Source organism: Tachypleus tridentatus, chromosome 10 (genome assembly GCF_004210375.1).
Source record: "Tachypleus tridentatus isolate NWPU-2018 chromosome 10, ASM421037v1, whole genome shotgun sequence".
NCBI classification, from domain to species: domain Eukaryota; kingdom Metazoa; phylum Arthropoda; class Merostomata; order Xiphosura; family Limulidae; genus Tachypleus; species Tachypleus tridentatus.
In genome coordinates, this window is record NC_134834.1 from 173,285,053 (window position 1) to 173,305,108 (window position 20,056).

General features: G+C 31.4%; 1 protein-coding gene across 1 annotated transcript in view; it reads right to left on the minus strand.

Annotated features, from left to right (window-relative positions):
• LOC143230934 (targeting protein for Xklp2-like) overlaps nt 1–20,056 on the minus strand; it is a 63,221-nt gene that overhangs the window by 5,709 nt on the left and 37,456 nt on the right. Inside the window, exons 9-12 of the mRNA XM_076465261.1 lie at nt 11,816–12,035; nt 6,387–6,494; nt 5,767–5,949; nt 5,128–5,274 (exon numbers count right to left, since the gene is read on the minus strand). Of these exons, the coding sequence (XP_076321376.1) occupies nt 5,128–5,274; nt 5,767–5,949; nt 6,387–6,494; nt 11,816–12,035 (658 nt within the window). The remainder of the gene's footprint in view (nt 1–5,127; nt 5,275–5,766; nt 5,950–6,386; nt 6,495–11,815; nt 12,036–20,056) is intronic.

Consider the following 20,056-nt stretch of genomic DNA (forward strand, 5'->3'; position numbering starts at 1 on the left):
TTAAACGAGAGTTCCTACTAACTTCTCTGAGAACTTTCCTCTTGATTCTCTCTGGAATTTTAGTGGGGTCCGGTATGAGGGAGGTTAGCAGTTGATCCTGTAAGCTTAAACTTGGCAATTATGCTTTGAACAATAGATTTCTGCATATTAAGTTGTGTAGTAATACCGGAAAGAGACACACGAGACTTGTATTTTACAATAATTCGGTTTTTTAAATCACTGGACAGTGGTTTCCTGTTCTCCATGATGACCAAGCAGATAATGATGGAGATGGCGCTAAATTGCCAGAAGTACATTTTTTGCTGGCTAAATTCCAATAATTATGAACCCAGTGTCTAGTTCTGGAATAGTATAATGTAGTTTATTCGCCAAACTAAACAAAATGTTTAAGGAATATCAGTTTTTTCACATGTTGTGAACTGTACAAACACTTTCTGCTCCTCCTATTTTTGGTTATTTGTTTATAAACAGTTTATTTGTCGTTTAATTTACATAAAAATTTATGTAGATGTGTGTTAGTATAATATTTATATTATATTATATGTCTATTATCCTAATCATACTTTTTAAGTTATGAGCAAAAAACTACTTGGGACGCAGGGGTACTTACACTTTGTCGTAACTGTATAAACAGTTGGTAACAAAAGGTTGTAGCAGTAAAAACACTAATAGAGAAAGCAAATGAAGTGAGATACAAGGTGTGAATCAAGAAATTAGTTTCTTAACAAATGTAAATTCATATTTTAAATGAGAGAGTTTTAAAGAAATGATAAATCACTGTTTACAGATGAGACTTCTCAACAATGTGCTGGAATGAAAGTTGCAACCTTTTTCTTCACTTCTTTTTGTTAATTATCAAGAAAAATATTTTCGACTTAAAATTTTTTTTTTTACATCATAATTCTTAAAATTTGATGTCCAAGTATACTTAACAAGTGAAAGTGTGCTCACAACAACTATTTTCATTTCGTTAAAACTTTAAACTATTTTATTATTAATGATGTCAATAACCTTGGCATTAATCATAATGTACCTTATAACTCGATTTCAGTACTATACATTTTAACTTTTCACTTACAAAAGGAAATATTTAAATAAATTCACAATTTTCACTTATTAAATGATACTTCTCCCTTCTGAATTAACCATTTTGGATTTTCTGTCTACCCCTATATGACAGTAGTTTGACATATTGTTTGTTGAGATATATTGTAAAGTTATAGCCACCAATCTTCACAATTTATTGAGATATAAAACAGAAAGCCCACATGCCATACCCTCATATTTATTATCCATAGAATTTATTAGCTCACCTGTAAAGGTAGTTAATTTTAATAATACTTTTCAAATGATTTGACTTATAATTTCATTATTGCTAGTTGTTAAGAATACTTTGCCACTCAACCAGCTAACGTAATAATTCTAACCCACTTGAAGGTTAGTTAGGAAGTCAGTTATATTATAAAATATTTCTTTTGCAAGTTAATATTTAGCTATAAATTGCACATTTGAAAGAAATAAATATAAGATAAAATACTACCCAGAACCATGCAAAAGACAAGAATTAACTTTCATCAATACTTAAGAACAAGAAAAAACTGCACAATGCATAGAAGTTTTATTTTTTTATGTATATTTGGTTTTAAAAACTAAAATGTTAAAATTAGAAACTTACTAAGTTAAGTTGAAAACTTAAATGAAAAAAACAAACAAACTTGTTATAGCATACAGGCATCACAAGCTTTTGATGACTGTAATTTGACTGACCATGTTATAACTTGACACTGTTTACATAAAGCAGCTTTGTTGCTACAACAACTTGCTTTTTGCCTTATTCAACATGGTAAAGACATATATCACAACGACCATAACATAAAAAAAGTATTAGTTTTGAACAGCCATTCTCAAAAGAAAAAAAGTAATTTAAGTTTATTTCACAATTTCATTCTGTTATACAGTTATTAGATTTGGGCAATTTAATCAGTATAAGTGATTATCTATGAGCAGCAAGGTCATAAACTAAGAAAATTTGTATTTGAGATTATACCAACTATCTAAGTAATCTGAATAATGTTTGTTGTTGAGCACAGGACAACATAATAGACAGATAGAGAAAGGATGCCCAATCAATTTTGTGTTTGATTCTCATTACCGCCAAATTTACTTGTTCTATTATTAAAGAAATACCAAAACTGTCTGTCACTGTTACTAATTTATAACTGATGAGTGGAAGAAAGACAGTTGGTTGACAACAGCTTCCTTAAATGTAAATTTCACTGTCTCTCTGGCTGCTTAAATGTAAATTTCCCTTAAATGTAAATTTTTTTTTAAAATATTTTGTTATATTCCTAATTTATAACTGACAATCTTTAATGTTGTATATACATCTGGAAGAGAGGCCAAGATGTCCCTCCCATACAATTTTGTTCCTGTAATCAATAACTGAACTTTAACACAGTATGTTATGGAGCTAGAAGAAATGTCCAAGGGTCAGACTCTCACTTGTTTTTTTTTTCATAAATCAATAACCACATTACTTAATATTGTACAACAGTCACAAATCTAGGGAGAAAAAAAGAGGGTGCAGGCACTTCCTTCCATTTTTCTTCCCATAATTAATATGTATATTATATAATGTTGTATAAGTAGGTGCAGATTTAAATGAGGAAGGTTCCAAACCAAATGTCTTAGCATTACTATATACTATCAAAAAGAAATACTAGGTAACAGTTTTTTTATTTGATTGGCCTATTGCTTTCCATAAAAAGTTCTTCAGATTGTCTGAAAACAGTAGAGTCCACCTACAGCTTCAGTTAATAACTGATTATTTCTAAACAAATAGAGTATTGGCATTATTTAAATAGTTAAATGTTACTATGCTAAACTGATGTGCCTTAGCTTTTTCCAGACACTAGAACACTATGTGTCTGCTCTCAAGACCAATGTTTTGCAAACTGGGGAGGGGTGGAGGGTAGTGAAATTACAACTATAGAACTATACAAAATATATTTGAAAGTATAAATATGTTATCATGTACTTCAAAAATTCCTACTTTCATTTCTGCAGAGATGTCTGTAAACAAAACCACTTGTTAATTTTCTTTTGATTATTCAAACATAAATAAAGTGTATATAAAACCTTTAAAAATATTTTGTTCCATATCCTTCAAGAGGAAAATTTCTTAAAGCTTAGCAAGCTACAACAAGCAGCAATGAAGTACAAAAGATCACAACTACAAATGATAATTGTTTGCTTTACTTATTATTTACTGTTCTATGTTTTACAAAAACTAAATTTTAGAACTTATTGGTAAATACTAATAATCTATATATATAATGTACAATAATTTAAATATGACTGTATTTTAAAAAATACTAGTCCACTGAAACACACACAAGACAGGTCACTTTGTAAAGACTAAAGATAAATTCTATATTAATTAATACTGTATAATGAGTGCACCTACATATTGTCAATACAACTTTTGTAATATCAGCCAGAAACAACTGGAATAAATTTAAATATATATGTAAAATGTTATGAGATTTAAGCTATTTAGTCTAAACATTTGTGTTTTTGAGTTAGTCTCTAGTCACTCTAGAACAAATCTATATTTATTTCCTAACTTTTTATGGCAGTTATGAGATCAATCAAATCAAATGAACACTTAGAGATTCAATGGTGAAAATAATTAATAAAAGTTTTTCTTAAATGTTTGATAACTATCTGGACATTATAAAGATTTCACATGTAAAATTTGAAACCTTTCCAATGCATAAAAATATTTTTAATCTTAAAGTGAAAATAACTTTGCATATTGCCTGTCCAACATGAAAAAAGAAAAAAAAAGGTACAAAAAAACACTGCTTAACAAACAAAAAAAAAAAGTGATATTTTGCACATGAAAGTCTTGCAACATTTACTGATAATCTGCCAGATTTTGTAAACATTCATTTACTAATTTAAAAGTCAGAGAATGAAAACTGTAACAAGCACAAAATGGTTTTGATATCTGTCCCAGGAACAGAGACCATGCTGAAAGAGTAAACACTGAAACAAATGTATAATATTTGAAGAAGGTTCTGTCTTCATTGGGTACAAGTGGTTTACCTATACAGAGGAATATATAAACAGTACAAAACAAAGAAATGACAAAATTGGATCGCTAAAGGCTTAATATGGGTATTGTTGACGTTTGGGTCTTTGTTTAAAATTATGTCACCTTTAACTTTCTAATTACCCATAGCTCTAGTGATTACAAGGTTGGTTAAATGGACTGGCCTCACATACAGTTATAAAATAGTTTTATTGAAAAAAAACTTTTGATATCCATTTAGAAGATTCTAAGTTATGATGAAAGCTTTAAGAACCACCTTGAACTTGGAGTGACTCAGTAAAGGTTTCATAAATAAAGGTTTCACATCTTTAATAAAGACATTTAAATGAAAAACAATTTTTTTTTTTTTATGTACAAAATTTGTAATATTTACTAAAAGTTTGTGAAACTTGGTGAAGATATACAACATTAAAAGTTATAATATACAGAGTTTCATGTGAATTACATGATCAATCAAAATGATCAAACCTATCTTCTGAGCATTAAAAAAGTGGATGATTTAGCTTTCTACGCCAGGCTCCTTTAAAATCAGATCACCCACCACAAACAACATTTAAAAACAGCATGTAACAAAATCATTTAAAAGCTAACAGTCTTTGTTACTGTAAAGAAAACATTAGAATACCATGATGCAAGGAACAGTGAAGGTTGTTAAACAAAATCTTTTCAGTTACCATCAAACTGTACAAACATATAATGTTAAAAAAAATTATGTAGCATGAACAATTACAATTTACTTAAAGCAAATTCCAAGCAAGGTATGTGAAACCTATTGCTTTTTAAATGTTAATATTATTAATGAAGCATACTAAAAATTCCATTCTTGGGTGATATTTAAGAAACATGTTGATGCAAACACATTCTGTTAACATGTTCTGTGTATAAAAATCAAAGGGCTTAAAACCCAAGCAATTTGAATAATATTTTAAACAAATAATCAGTATGCAAAAGTTTACAGGCTACATGAACTGTTTACAGTACCCTCCCCCATGCACCACAAATGTTTTTACCTTTTTCTGCCATATTGCAGCTCGTTCCTGTCCTCGCTGATCTATCAAAAGTGAGAATGGTTCAGGCTTGGTGACAACTTTTTTAAAAGTGGGTTGAAAATGACACGAAATAGAAGATGGAAATGGTTGGGCTTTAAATTCTGGGATCTGCAAAACAAAATATAAGGTAGCATTCTCTACTACAATCTAATATCTACATAGAGTAAAAACATCATCACTTGTTATGTTCATTTGCTATTTTACAGCACGAAGAAAGTTTTACAAAATAAATGTAATGAAAAATATAAAGTAATGTAATGATTATGAATACAATTAAGGACATCACAATAAGAATGTTCAAATTTTATGTTTCCCTTTCCATTAATACACAATAAACATAGTCTGACACGAAGTATGTTATGAATATTTGATGTTAACTGAAGAAACAGAAAATGCTATAATTACGTTACTGACATTTATCAGTTTCAATAAACCAAGTAAAACTGGGGACCAATAAGATGATACTTTCATACATAGTTTATTTCATGAACCCAATCCCTTTGAATCAAAGAAGTATTCAAAGTTGAAGTTAAATTCACAGTATTTAAGCATACTGAAAATAAGGTAAAATATGGTAAAAGGACAAATCTCTAAACACACTTTCCTCTCCTTCTCCAGCTCCTCCTTAATTTTCTCTTCCTTTCGAGCCCAGCGTTCCTTATCTCTTGCTTCAAAACTGAAAGGCTCAGCAAGTGTGACCTTCTTCTGAAGCTTAGGTCGGAAAGGGATGCCACTATATGGTACTGGATTCAACTTGATCATTGATGAAGACTGACTTCCTTCCTGAAAAAGAAAACACCAACAAAAACTTGCAACTTTTTTTTTAAATAAATAAAATCACTGACTAATCAGAGATCACGTTTCTTCCTAGTTACTTTAGTCATAGGTTATAATACATAAAACTTAATACATTAGTAGATATTTAGTTGTAAATCATTCTAGGCATACAACTACAAGAGTTCTACTGCATATCAGAAACTATTTTTTTTTCCCATTCAAGACCATGTTTAAGCATTGTGCACCCAAGTTTTTAATAACAAAAACAGTATGTTAACTAAAGTGAGGACTTTTTAAATAATATCCATTCAGTTGTGCTATCATAAATAGACTAATAATAATAATAATTATGTTTGACTTTTATGCTTTAATCTATTTTACACTGATCAGTACATATTGATTAACCAATGTGATGGCATTTCTAAAACAAATAAAATAAAAACCTCATGAGTAATATCTTCCCCTTTCTTCCAGAGTGCAGCTCTTTCTTTTAAAACTAAAGCAGGAGATTTTGGGAGGGTAAGCTGAAATTCCTCTCTTCCTTTTAGACCCTGCAATATAGAGATCATACACACTGTGCACCAAACAACCAGTAAAATTGCTACAAGTAATATACAATAAAATGTAAAACAAAAACAAGAGTAAAGCTAAATAGTGTCCAAAAACCAGGTAAAAATCTAAATACAAGTTAAAAAAACAATAAATGACTCACAAAAGGTAAAAATACAATCAACTTAGACAGTGTCATCACTGCCAAAGATTCCATCAGGAATAAACTTACAAAATACATGTCTAACATTGTTCTTCCGCTAAGATTTGTAACAATGGTATAAAACGAAAATGAGCAGTTATGGTCCAAGTATCAAATAGGCCACACATTGGTGGATCAGTCCAACATAAAAGAAAATGACAGGTTAAGAAACTGTGTCCAATGCATAGCCTGGTCAAAACAATTTCCTCCAATCACTACAAAGTAAACCTAATTGTTTTGAAAAATATTGAGCAAAGTCTCAAACTTCTCTTGCTCTAATTAGCAATTTTAAATTGTAAATTAAAATCACTTGCACTTTTCAACAGAAAAAACGTTACTGATATTGTCCAAAAATGAGCATTTTTTATCAATTTGTTTGCTGTATTTTTCTCTTTACTCCTTTGACTTTAATTTTCTTTCCCTTCAAAGACCTAAAACAGTTACATTTGAGAATTCACTTTCATATGGATGATTTTTCAGTTTCATCTGCAGTCAAGAAGACTTCCTTCTGAAATTGAACTGTCCTTGCAAAGCCTTTTCTTTGTCTCATTCAGTTCTATGATGTGCTGATTATGGCTCTTTGTCTGTCTAGTGCCTTTCAAACTTTCACTGACTCTGCAAGTATTGCTTGCACTTTTTATTCATAAATTTTGCATAAAAAGTTATCCTTTATCTGCTATTATTACTATACTTATAACTTTAGCTGTATCATCTTGAATTATTCGTTGCAATGTTTAGATGTTGCTATTTGTAACAGTCAAAAGCTTTATTCAAAAGCTTTTCAACCGAACAGTACTAGGATCGGCTGTACCATAAATCATAGTACAAAGCATTTCTCATTTCTTTCCAGTTGTTCATCAAAATATATATCCAATTTCACCTTACTACTGTAATTACAGTATCTTGGTTCCATTCTTAAGGAAAAACATTTAAACTTAAAGTTACAAAGTCCTTTCAAACTCCCATGGACTTCTGTTTCTTAACCATTTCTGATGTATTCAAGAAAACAATTTTACAAACTCAATCTGATGAGACTTACAATGCAATTTCTTCAATAATTAAACCACACATTTCCTTTGTACACAATTCTAAACATAACCTTCTCACTGACGTTTTTTTTTTTATTATTCTAATGGTGCTGAGAGAACTTTGTCAGCTAAATAGCCAATAAAGACTGTATGATTAAATAAATGTTTATCCTTGACTCCAAACTTTTCAAGTATTACCAAAATCGTGATTTTCCACAAAAATGCAGTTGAGCAGGGAAAAGTACTTTACAACATACCTCATCAGTAATCTCCAATTATTGACATTTTTAATGAAAAAATTATTTTCCTTTTTAAATTTTTTTTGAAATAAATACCATTACATCAGGTAAAAATATCCAAATTTTTTGTTACTCCAGTAACATTTTCTATCCAATAACGGGCACAAAACTTGAGAACATGTTAAAAATATCCTCCCATCAAGGAGATGAATCCATATGCAGAAGAAAGCTTGTAAAATGTCTTCTGGATATCAAACAATAGCAATAAAGCCAGCTTGGAAAGTATTGTGTATTTAATGTAAAACACAAGATTCATATTAGGTCCAACTATTCAGAACTACACTAAATTCTCCAAATCAAACTCATCTGTCAATATATTGAAATGTGACAAGTAAACTTCTGACATACAATATCCCATGAAAACTGCATCAGTGAAACAGGAATTGACCTCACTTATGAAACTATCCAGGTACTATATACATATACCAATTTGTTTCATCCACAAAGTTTCATTTATAGACACAAAGAGAAGAAGAGTTTTAATTTCTGAATATCTTTTTTTAAAAAGTAGTGATGAAAGTATGGTACATGAATAACCAAATAAACAGACTTTTTCTTCATCAGACATATTTGATGTACCATTAAAAGAGTAGTTCATAATATCCACAAACACCTCAGCTTGCAATATTTTATTGTTTCTTGACCGTTTTGCAAGCTTTGGGGTATTGGCAAAATATTATTCAGTCTGTTTTATGAAAAAATAAAATTATCATGTATTACCTGCTATTTAAAAACACATAAATCAAACAATTATATCTTGGGAACCATACCCTCATCATATTAGGTCTAATGTGTCATTGGTTGTATGTCAATAGTCAGTAATATTCTCCATCCAAGATACCACAAGAGGGATGAGCTATCGATGGAATACTAATTTCATAGAACCATCAACTTGCTATGTCCAGTTTGTCAAGCACAGTAGCTCTACTAATTTATTCAAAGTGGAACATTTGGTTCATCTGCATATAAACAGGCTGCTATTATTATTTTACAGCATATGAAAAAGATTTAACCTGACATTTATTAGCATATTTTTATCTTATTAAGGATGAGCAATTATGATTTATCTAAAACTAAAGTTGCACAGAAATACAACTGTGTGAAACAATTCTTTGTGCATTACATCACCAACAATTATTTTTTCAGGATCAAAAAAAAAAACTTTTCTGTTTCTATGTAGACATTAATTCACATACCTAAATGTGTGGTGACATTGTTTTCATTATTGTTTTGAGAATTTACCAACCTCAATGAATATTTAATGAGTATGTTACTTGAAGGTGAGTGCAGACTGAAGCAACAGCATCTAGTGGTGATGTTGCACAGTAGTGCTGTTCCCAATAATCTATTTTTTGTTTCTCATAGTTGAAGAATGTTATTGCTTTAAAGATCCAATTTTTTCATGTTATCAATACCAAATTCTGTGATAAAGCTCTAGATATATGGAGCTGGTATGCTGTGTATTGTTATACTGAAATTTTAAGCTATAAGTGCATTTGAATGGTAACTGTCAATCCTTTAGTATGGATGGTGGGTGCTGCTAACTGGGCTATTAAAGTAAGCCATTAAATGAAATTCTAAGGGGCTATAAATTACAAACAAACCACTAGTAAATTCTTCATCAGTTACAGTCCATAAAATATATTTCATCTTTTCTCAACTTCAACTTAAACCATTAATTACCAAACAAATATTATATATGCATACCTAATTCAGAATCAGTTATTACATATCAATATTCCTAATGAGATACCAAAATGTATATATGATAACATTGGTCATTATCAAAAATTTTAATATTCCAAAATAGAAATAAAGTTTATGTGGTGCTCACACACAAAAGGAAAAATTAAAATATTTTTAAGGAATACAGTTTATGTTGTGAAAACTTCATACATATTACTACAAAAAGGTAACTTCAAAACATATTTCAATGATAATGATAAATCAAGTAACCAAATGCTATATATTTTTCCACAGTTAAACTCTCATTAGAAAATCGGTTGATTCAACCAATTTCATATCCATTTTGTACTTGTTATAGTTTCCATACTCTAATGTTAATGCAGTTGTCATTTTTTTTTTTTAAAGTTATGCACAAAGCAACACAATGGGCTGCCTGTGCTTTGCCCATCACAAGTATTGAAAGCCAGATTCTAGTTTTGCAATTCCACAGACATACAACTGTGCTATTGGAAATAGCTTTTAATACAGAAAGTATCTTCACAAAATTTGGCAGATTTTTAGTAAACATTACAAATCTTTTGTACACAAAAACCCAGATTTTTTAATTTAGTATTTTTACTGCATATTTGTCTGTGGATATAAATATAGTTTGATTTTTTACTAGTTCAGGTGCAAAGTCACTTCTACATTAACACTAAATATACTTTTGTCTCAAAAATCTCACATTTCATTTGCATAAACTCTAAAATTTCCAAATAAATTTCAAATTTTTTTTCAGTAAAACTTTATATTTGATATGTTATTTTATTTAGCCTAGCTCCTTACAAGTCTGGTGAATCTGACTGACCTCATAACTATAAAACAAAACACTATGATTACTCTTTTCTTTTCTAGAATGACTTCAGATTGTACCATGAAACAACATTTGTTTGAACTAAATAGCATTAAACTCACAATAATATACATTTATTGTACTAAAATTTCATTGACCATTATAAATTGTATATCACCTATAAAACCTGCAGCTTACATTATACAATCAAATTACATTATGTATGAACTGTTTGGGAGTGTACCTTTTATTATTATCATTTATTTCATCTAATCAAACCTTAACTAACCTAATAAGTTTTCTATTTTTACAATTTAGTTACTTTAATTGTAATAAATAAAGAATACATGTGAAAAATAAAAAAATAAAGTACTTATCAGAGTAATATTTTTTTTTATTACTGCCAATAACACCCTACGTTTTTGTATACTAATGGTAGTACTACACTACATAACTTTTTATTTAATTTAATAATTCACCAAAGAGCACAGAATAACAACATTTATTGGATATTTTAATTATGCAACAAAAGCCATTAAAAAATTAATCTAAATTTGTCAGTGTCTCCCATGGGAATAAAGCATAAACTCAAAGTACAACTGGCACTTCTATGTACAGAAAATAACATAGTATGTCATTTGATAGATAAAAACTTTGGCTTTCTGTTAGTTATAAATAATATAATATTGAACATCAGAGAGAATCACTGTCAATTTCTGAAAGATAGAATGTGACAGGTGGGTATGACTGGAGGGGTCTGGTTGTCTATTTCATGGCTCTGTAATGAATTAAGATTAAAAGTTACAAAAATTATATTTAGCAATGACAGTATTATAATAAGTAACTTATAATAAATTCGTACTTCTTAAAGGGGTGGTATATAACTTAGAAGATATGCCTATAGAAAACAAAAGGTTACAATTCTTCTACTATGGAATATTCAGAATTTGTTTATACTTTTAATATTGTCTTATAAAAGTAAGAATATAAAACTTATATACCAATAAAATATGGAATATTAGCTACTCTTTTATGGTATATTTATTGGTGGACCATGAAAAAAAAAGTAGTCTTTGAAAACTTTGAATTATATCACAAAACCTTGTGACATGTAAAAGAGTTAAACTACAATGAGCATACAAAATAAATGGATTAATAACTTTTATGTAATGAAGCTGAGTGTAACACTTGTTTTCAGTTAATATTCCTTTACAGACATTATCTCAAACTTCTTGTGTTATTATTAAAGTTACAGAAAAAAGTACGATGCATTTACCACTGTTCCTTCCAATATTCTTCTTGGAACAGGACGGGCATGAAACTCGTATTTTGGTTCTTCAATGTGGGGTCGATTTTTTTCCCTCAAGTAGTATCGTGTCTCAGTCCGTAGCTGAAAACCTTCAGGTTTAGTGGATTTTTTTATCTCCACCTTATTAATACCTGACACTGGCTGTGTAAATAGCTTGGGGTTTATTGATCTTGCTTTAAATTTGTACCTGATTAGGAAATAAATTTGTTATCAGATTTTCCATCATTTTCCATAAACATTTCTCTATAATGTCAAGGTGCTTCAACAATAATGCCATTAAAAATAAGAACACAACATAAAATTCATTTGAAGTTAATGCTTAAAAATAACCATCTAGGATAAATGTAGGCTTTTACAATATTGACATCCACAGTATCATTATACTGATATTACAGTTTAGGAAGTCATAATACAACACAATTCATTAATTTTAAGGGAAAATTATAAAATTTAACATTATCCTTACCTAAAAATATATTTCAAATAGATACCTACCTCTCTGCAACACTAAGAGCCTTCACCTCACATACAACCACTGTAGAATTTCCTGTGTGAATCACAAGCCTTCAACAATTTCCCACACTATGTATCTATGCGTATTGCACCAGCTGATGAATTAAACATCAAAATGTTTTAGCTCTCAACCAATAGGATGACAACACAGCATCCATGCCAAATAATCCTGTTGAGCACTGAACACTAGCACATGATCATAAGTTCATTCTTAACAAGACAAAGAAAGTGTATTGGAAGTGGGGAAGAAGGTGCAGAGAAGAAATTTCTCTTAAACACATTTTCAGTGAAGTGTTAATTTCAGAATTATGACCTACATCTGTATTATCAGGAGCTACAATCTCATAAAAATGGAGAAGTCAGCATAGACCAATTACAGAATAATCTCCTTTTTGACAAGGGGCAGAAAAGAAAAGTCCATAGGAAGTAACTTCCACGAGGCTGGAGATTACATCATTAAGCAGGGAATACTCTTCATCCAACTTGTGGTTATTTAACCCTATTGCAATAGGTCACAAATCAGAGGTCATGTCATCACATTTGTTGACTTGCATTCAAAATTTTACAAACATGTGTCACTAAGTTTGGTATCAAATTGTAGATTATTCTTGAAATTTCAGTGTTATACATTAGTTAGTTCCTTAATTCAAAATGTTAAAAGAACACACACAAGTCTCAACTTTTGTTAGTCACATGGTATGTTGAATGTAGAACTGGTTCAGATTAGATGTTTGTGATGTTAAAATACTAAGTCTATAGTTTTGTATGAATTAGGAACTCACATTACCAGTATTGACAAGTTAGAAAATAAAATAAGAACTTCATATCTTTTCGGTTTGATAAGATACGGCTTATGTACTGAATCAAACTTAATCACCCTTTGGAAAAGATTCCTTATATATACTTCTAAATATGACATGTGAATAACCAATTGACAGCTTAGCATGTCCCAGTAGTGGTTTTCTCAACCATTTTAATGTTTTAGAGAGCCAGCTTGTTCTCTCACACAAAGATGTCAAGGAGATAGGTTGTGTCTTTAGTATGCTCAAAATTTCACATTTAGACCTAAATACAGCTTAGGTACTAAAAACTTAATCAATTATACTGGAATTCTATGGTATCAATATACTAATTTATTTTTTTGGTTTTTCAACTGTGTATATATAAAACCTAAAAAATTGTTTCATTTCATATCCTCTGTATGCAGAATGTTAAAGAGTGTAGCAACCTATGTCAAGCAACAACTGAGTACAAAGTTCCTAACTTGAAAACCATTGCTTTACTTCTTTATTTACTTTTCTATATTTTAGGAAAAGTAAATTTAATAACTTATTTCTAAATAATAGTAATATGCATACATATATAACAAATAATAATTAAAATATGAAAGTATATTTCAAAAATACTAGTCTACTAAAACAGCCAAAACAGGGTCATATTGTAAAGACTAAAGGTCAGTTTTATATTATTAGATAAGGTAGCATGAGTGCTGCATCAATCCAAGTTTTCAAGTGTTAGCCAGACACAACTAGAAGGTCAATATAATAAAAATAATAAATATATAACATTATGAAACTTAAACTAATTAGGCTAAACATTTGTATTTTTGTGTTATAATCTGCAAGAATTCTAGAATAAATAAAGCATAATTTATATTTATTTCATATATTTTTTATACAGTGGTTATAAGATTGGTCAGACTTGCAGATTCCTCCTTTGTTAGTTAGTCTGTGTGTGTTAGCAAAGCCACATCGAGCTATCTGCTGTGTCCACCAAGGGGAATCAAACCCTCAATTTTAGAATTGTAAATCTGAAGACTTACCATTGTACCAGAGAGAGACAAGTTGGGGTAGAAAAAATAACAGACAAAAAATAGTCTTACTGAAAACAAACATTTAAAATGTATTTAAGAGGTTGAGATTACACAAATAATATTTGTGTTTTGTACGGGGTGTTCAGAAAGTCACTGTGCAGTTTTGTAATCATATTTTATTCAGTCTATTTCAAGTCAGCAACTGATAGCAGTGTTTATAAACAAAATAAAAAGGATTCAGGCCTGTATTGATGCCAACAGGGGTCACTTTCAACATTGTTTATAATTGTCATTCATATTTACCTCCTGTATTCTATACTGAAGCATGTCTGTTAATAAATATACAAGTGCACAGTGACTTTCCAAACACCCTGTAGACAAGAAACAGGTTGTTGTTTTTTGTTTTACTCACAATATGAAAATCACTTTACACTTGGACTACTATTTGGACCCAATATTTTCACAAATATTTAGTAAAAATACTTCATCAAAAATTTGATTTTTTGTGTACAAAAAAACTTGCAATCTTTACTAACAGTCTACCACATTTTGTGAAGATCCACATACTACAAATGTTCTATTATAAGTACTTAAAATGTGTATACAAACTCATGTATATTATATACAGCCTGTTGCAAAAGGGTTAATCATTGATATGTTTCATGCACATTACTGACGGATTTACAGTAACGGATATCAGGTAAATCATGTACCATTAGGAAGATGTCATTAAGGTGAATAGAATATTAGTGAGTAATGTGGCTAAGGCTCTGAAATATTCCATCTTGGTGAAATATTTATATAAGGTATTGTTACAACAGAGGAAGGGAGAGGGAGTTCTCACCTGAATCTCAAGGCAAATCCAGGAAGTACTTGGGATATACTGTACTATACATTTAGGGAACAACACACGTCTGCATCCCAAATGAGAAATGAATCCAGCCAGTCTATTAATGGGACAAAAGCATCACTTGCAGATAAAACTTTCCACAGGTACATCCCTCGAGTCTTGGAACTATTGAAGTTAAGGGTTCTTTTGTGTTCCACAACAAAGATGAAAGAACATTAATTGAAGATAGTAAACAAAGCGTGAGAGTGCACCTCTATCATCAGAAGCACAATAATCTGGAATTGAATTCCCACCAAAAGTCAATATAATGGGTTACTATGATTAAAGACGTCAAGCATGACCCAAGTGTAAGGGCAAAATCATACTTTGCATTTTTTTGCTTTGTAAAAGGTGCAGAAATGGCCATGATAATAGTAGAAGATATACTACCAAAGGAATCTTGTAGAAAATCCTATTAAAACAGTAAGCACTGAGTCAGAATGGGTGTGTGTAATGCTTTCCATTGTTTACTGTTTGGTGCAGATTTCAGGTAAGTGTTCCTTATGGGGGCAATGATGACTACCTGGAAAATTTCAATGGCAGTAAGTATAAGAATATAAACTGTAGTTCTTAAGTTCATCCTTGATTGGGTGAGTTTTAGCTTCCCCTTTTTGATTTGGGTTTTTATTTCTTTGTGTTATTTACTTATTTCTTGTTCTTTATTTTAGTTAAAAACTTGCAATTAGTTCAAATAAATACAAAAGCCATGGAAAAGATATCAAGATGTCATTAAATGTAAGAATAACATGAAAATGATAAGAAAAAAACAATAGGCAAAACTCGCCACAGTATAGATTCTGTGTAGACTGGAAGAATAAGAAAATCAGGTACATACGAAAGACTAAATGGTACAAGTAACATGAGATGAATATGTTAGGTATAGTCTACACACCAACATGCAAAATGTCTTCCAAAGGTCAGATGACAAAAATGAGGCAAGAGAGGCTATCATATGCCAAATATGGTAGGCTAGACTCGCTCAAAGAAGGTCATGCAAGACAACTGAGCTGTGGTGAGCTCAGCAGGTTAAAGTGTAAAGAAACAAATCCTAATGAGAGGAGGTCTGCCACAGTGATAATGGACAAAGTGGTTTCCACAAAAAAAAAAGAAAAGAAAAAAAAGAAATGGAAATAGAATATTAAGTCATTGTACTGGCCAATCCAGATCAGCAGAAGAAAGGAGCAGTCTTGAAATGACATAAGCTGGACTCTATGATAAAAAAACAATGGAGGTATCCAGGGTACATGAACCTGAAGAATGATGTTTACAATTAAAAGGAGGAGAAAATGTAGTCTGAGACATAACACCAGGCAACAACAACACTTTTTTTTCTACAACTAGAAAAAATCCAACTCTTTCTGGATAATTTGACAGAACTGATTTTAAACATTATGCTGTTAATTACTAATGACCTCTAGTTTTTGAGTTATGATAGAAATATTCAAAATATTCTTACAAGTACAATGAAAAGAAATTATTTTAATTGCTTTTGAGAATGTTTAAAAACAATACATAAATGCAACACCACTTTAAAAAACGTAATGAGTATAATAAAGTTACATTCCAAAAATATATTTAGGGTTATGTTCAAAACTTTTACCATGGTATTTTGTTGTTGTTTTTACAGGATATCTGCTTACCTTATTTCATCTTTTGTACAAGTTCTTAGTTTTATACTGTAAAAACAGAGAGTAAATTCCCATTATCACAGGATTCCATCATCCTTGATATCACTGTTCCATTGTAAAAATATCTTGGTGAAGTACTCACCATGTTCATCAGTCACAACACCTATATCATGTGAAAAGAAATCTAAACAGGAGTGTAAGAACTTTAGTTACATTTCACACCCAAATTTTCTGTAGTTCTCAAGCATGTCATCAAATCATCACAACATAGTTTTTTAAAGACTTTTTGACAACCACTTCAATGATTTCCTGGCAGTAAGTTCTTTTGGATTGAGTACTGTTTGAAAATAATCATCAGGGCTCTCTAAATTTATAGATGATAGACAAATTCACACTACACTTTTGAAACCAGCACTATCCAATTACTCCAAATCACTTGAATTTTCTCCAAAAGAAAATATTTTGCTGTCTAGTATAAAACTGCAAAGAGCAGGAGAGCAAAAGCTCAAGGAACCACACAAAGGTCCCAACTGGAAACAGAGACCAGACAAGGAGGGATTAAAACCCTTAAAGTGGTTTGTAAGAACAGGTAAAAACAAGGGATTATTAAAAGTAAGATGTGCCTTTATTAAGTCAATTATAAACTCAAAAAAGCCAAGAAAAAAATATGCCAGTACTCATGGAAATGACTTCCATAGAGGTTGTGTCACTTTAGAATTGGTGGAGAGCTACGGCATTTTGACGATTACACCAAGGGCTGATAAAATACACAAATATGTTTATGGGTTGGAGTCTCTTCAAAGCTCAAGGCAAGTGCAGGAAACTCCACTACAGTTGTTTGATAGGTAATAAGTCTTAGAGGTGAAGTGGTAAGTTGTATATCCGATAGATATCTTTTCTCACATAATAACTTTTCATGACTTGTGTTCCTCTTTACATGTTCAATATTCAATTGCCACAAGTCTTGGTGCTCCCACCTGTTTTTCCATAATTTCTTGCAGTTTAGCACTGTAGCATGCATATAACCACATTTAAACCCTTTTCCAATAGAATCATAACATACCCTCCTAGTTCAGCTCTATGCAGTAAAATATAGCCAAAATTTCAATATTATGCACAAAAGACACACTAAAAGTGAGGAGAAAAGGTGTTAACCATAAGACCAGGTAAGTATCTACTGGAAATACATTTAATGTTAGAAAATGTTAATACTTCCAATACAAAATCTAACATCATCCCACATAATAGATTAAACCCACACTGAAAGAGTGTAGGGACTGATGCAGAAGTTACTGAGGTGATCACTCTTCAAAAGTTGCCCAAAGAAAACTTGTGGATTGTGATATCCTAATGTACAAGGTCACATTCATGGAAGATCACACCTCATCCATACCAGATGCTCTCTCCACCCATTGTAAAAATATATGACACTAAAATGGAAATACAAAATGCATGTGCTATTGGTAATTGGATATATCAGATGATTATTGGATCAACTCCAGCCCAAAATCGGGAAGCATCTTCACCTCAATACCAGGAAGAAGAATGGAAAAAGTTCAGTTCCAACAATCCAAGCAATGCATGTGTGGACATACTCAATATCCAACTAACACCAGGCTCCCTGGAAACCTAACATCTGGACTATGATAGGAAGAAGGCATACAGATTTAGTAGGTCAACTCAAGTTCAATACCAGGCAGCATTGGGGATTTGTCATCTGGTCTGCAGTACAAAGAAGAACCCTACCAACCACATGTGCAAGGACTTGTGTTGGTTCGTCCTAACCTAATGCAACACCAGAACATCTGGAAACTAATGTCCAGGTAGCATTAAGATATGGCACAGCAAGTCAGAGGGGTGAGCTGTATGTGGTGGATTCATTCAGTCCAAATCCAGGAAGCATTGATAATATCTCTTCCAGACAATGTGGTGAAGAGTCTGGAGAAAAACGACACCATAAGCATTGTAATGGGTAATCATGAAATCCTATTTTGAAAAATAGGTCAGTCCCAGTTTATTCAAGTAGGACTGGAGGTGAGAAGCAATCCTAACACTGCTTAACCATGACTGTCCATGTGTTGGTATGAACATCATTAATGAAACAAGGTACTGTGAGAAAACTTTCAACAATCTTATAAAAAACCTCATCTTTTTAGAGAGTTGTAGACTCATATGGCTGTATGGTGTGGATTTATATTTAGATATATCAGGACAGTAGCCAGATAAGGAAGAAATGACTAAATGATCCAGGTACTGGGCTATGAATGCGATGTGTCTGGTGGGAGGAAACTTGGAAAATGAAAAGACAATCCTCAACTAATGATGCATAAGCAAGACTAATAAGCTGGCATTCACATCTGATAAGGGTGACAGGAAAATAATTACAGGTACAAGAAGCATTTCATGGTATAAAATGATGGAAATTGGATCCATAGAAAGAAGCAATGGAAGTGACATAACAGAGCAGAGCAATACTGAACAAAAGAGTCAGTTAAAATTGGAACAGGAACATAAACAAGATGGAAGGGGAAGGAAGTAGGAGTGAAGATGATGTCTCGTTCGCATGGCCTCTGTTTTCTTGAAAAAAAGTATGAGTTGGATGAAACAGAACACATGTATGGTAATAGTGGATGCTAGAATCATTGATAGTAAAAATACCAAACTTACGATGACCACATGCAAAAAGGAGTAAGAAATACATCTTGAAGGAGTTGTGGCACAAAGAGCAAACACCCAAGTGTTTAATGGAAGGAAAGATAGTGGCATAAAAACCATCTAGAGATTCCAATTAACTAGAGGAAACATACAGGATGGATGAAGCAAAAAAGGGCAGAATGATGGGAGTGTGAAAAATCTGAAAGGTTGAAATAACTTAGTTTAGAAGGTAAGAAATCACAGCAAAAAGAACAACTAAAAAAACAAACCATTTCCTGTGGGAAACGATGAAAGAAGAGCTGACTGAGCAAGAAAGAAGGGGGACTACCACATAAAGAGTCCAGATCATCTCAGCAAGGCCTGGACAAAATCCATGCATGAAACTAGAGTGTGGTGATGGTGGGATGAAATATGGTGGACTGAGATTGACATAGATGGGATCAGAAAACTGGGAGAAGTACAAGATAGGACAATTAAAGGAGGTTCAAGATTAGAAGCCATTGTTAAGCAGGCTAGAACATGACAATAAAAAAGATCAAACACAGAGTGGCTTTGATAAGGGAGAGAACATGAAGAAAAAGAAGGACAACAGGAGAATAAGCATAAAATTAAGGATTGATCCAATCCTAGCTGAATATACCCACAACTAAAACCTAAGAATGTGAAACTGAAGACCAAAAAAGAAGTTTGGTACCAAAATATAGAAGAGG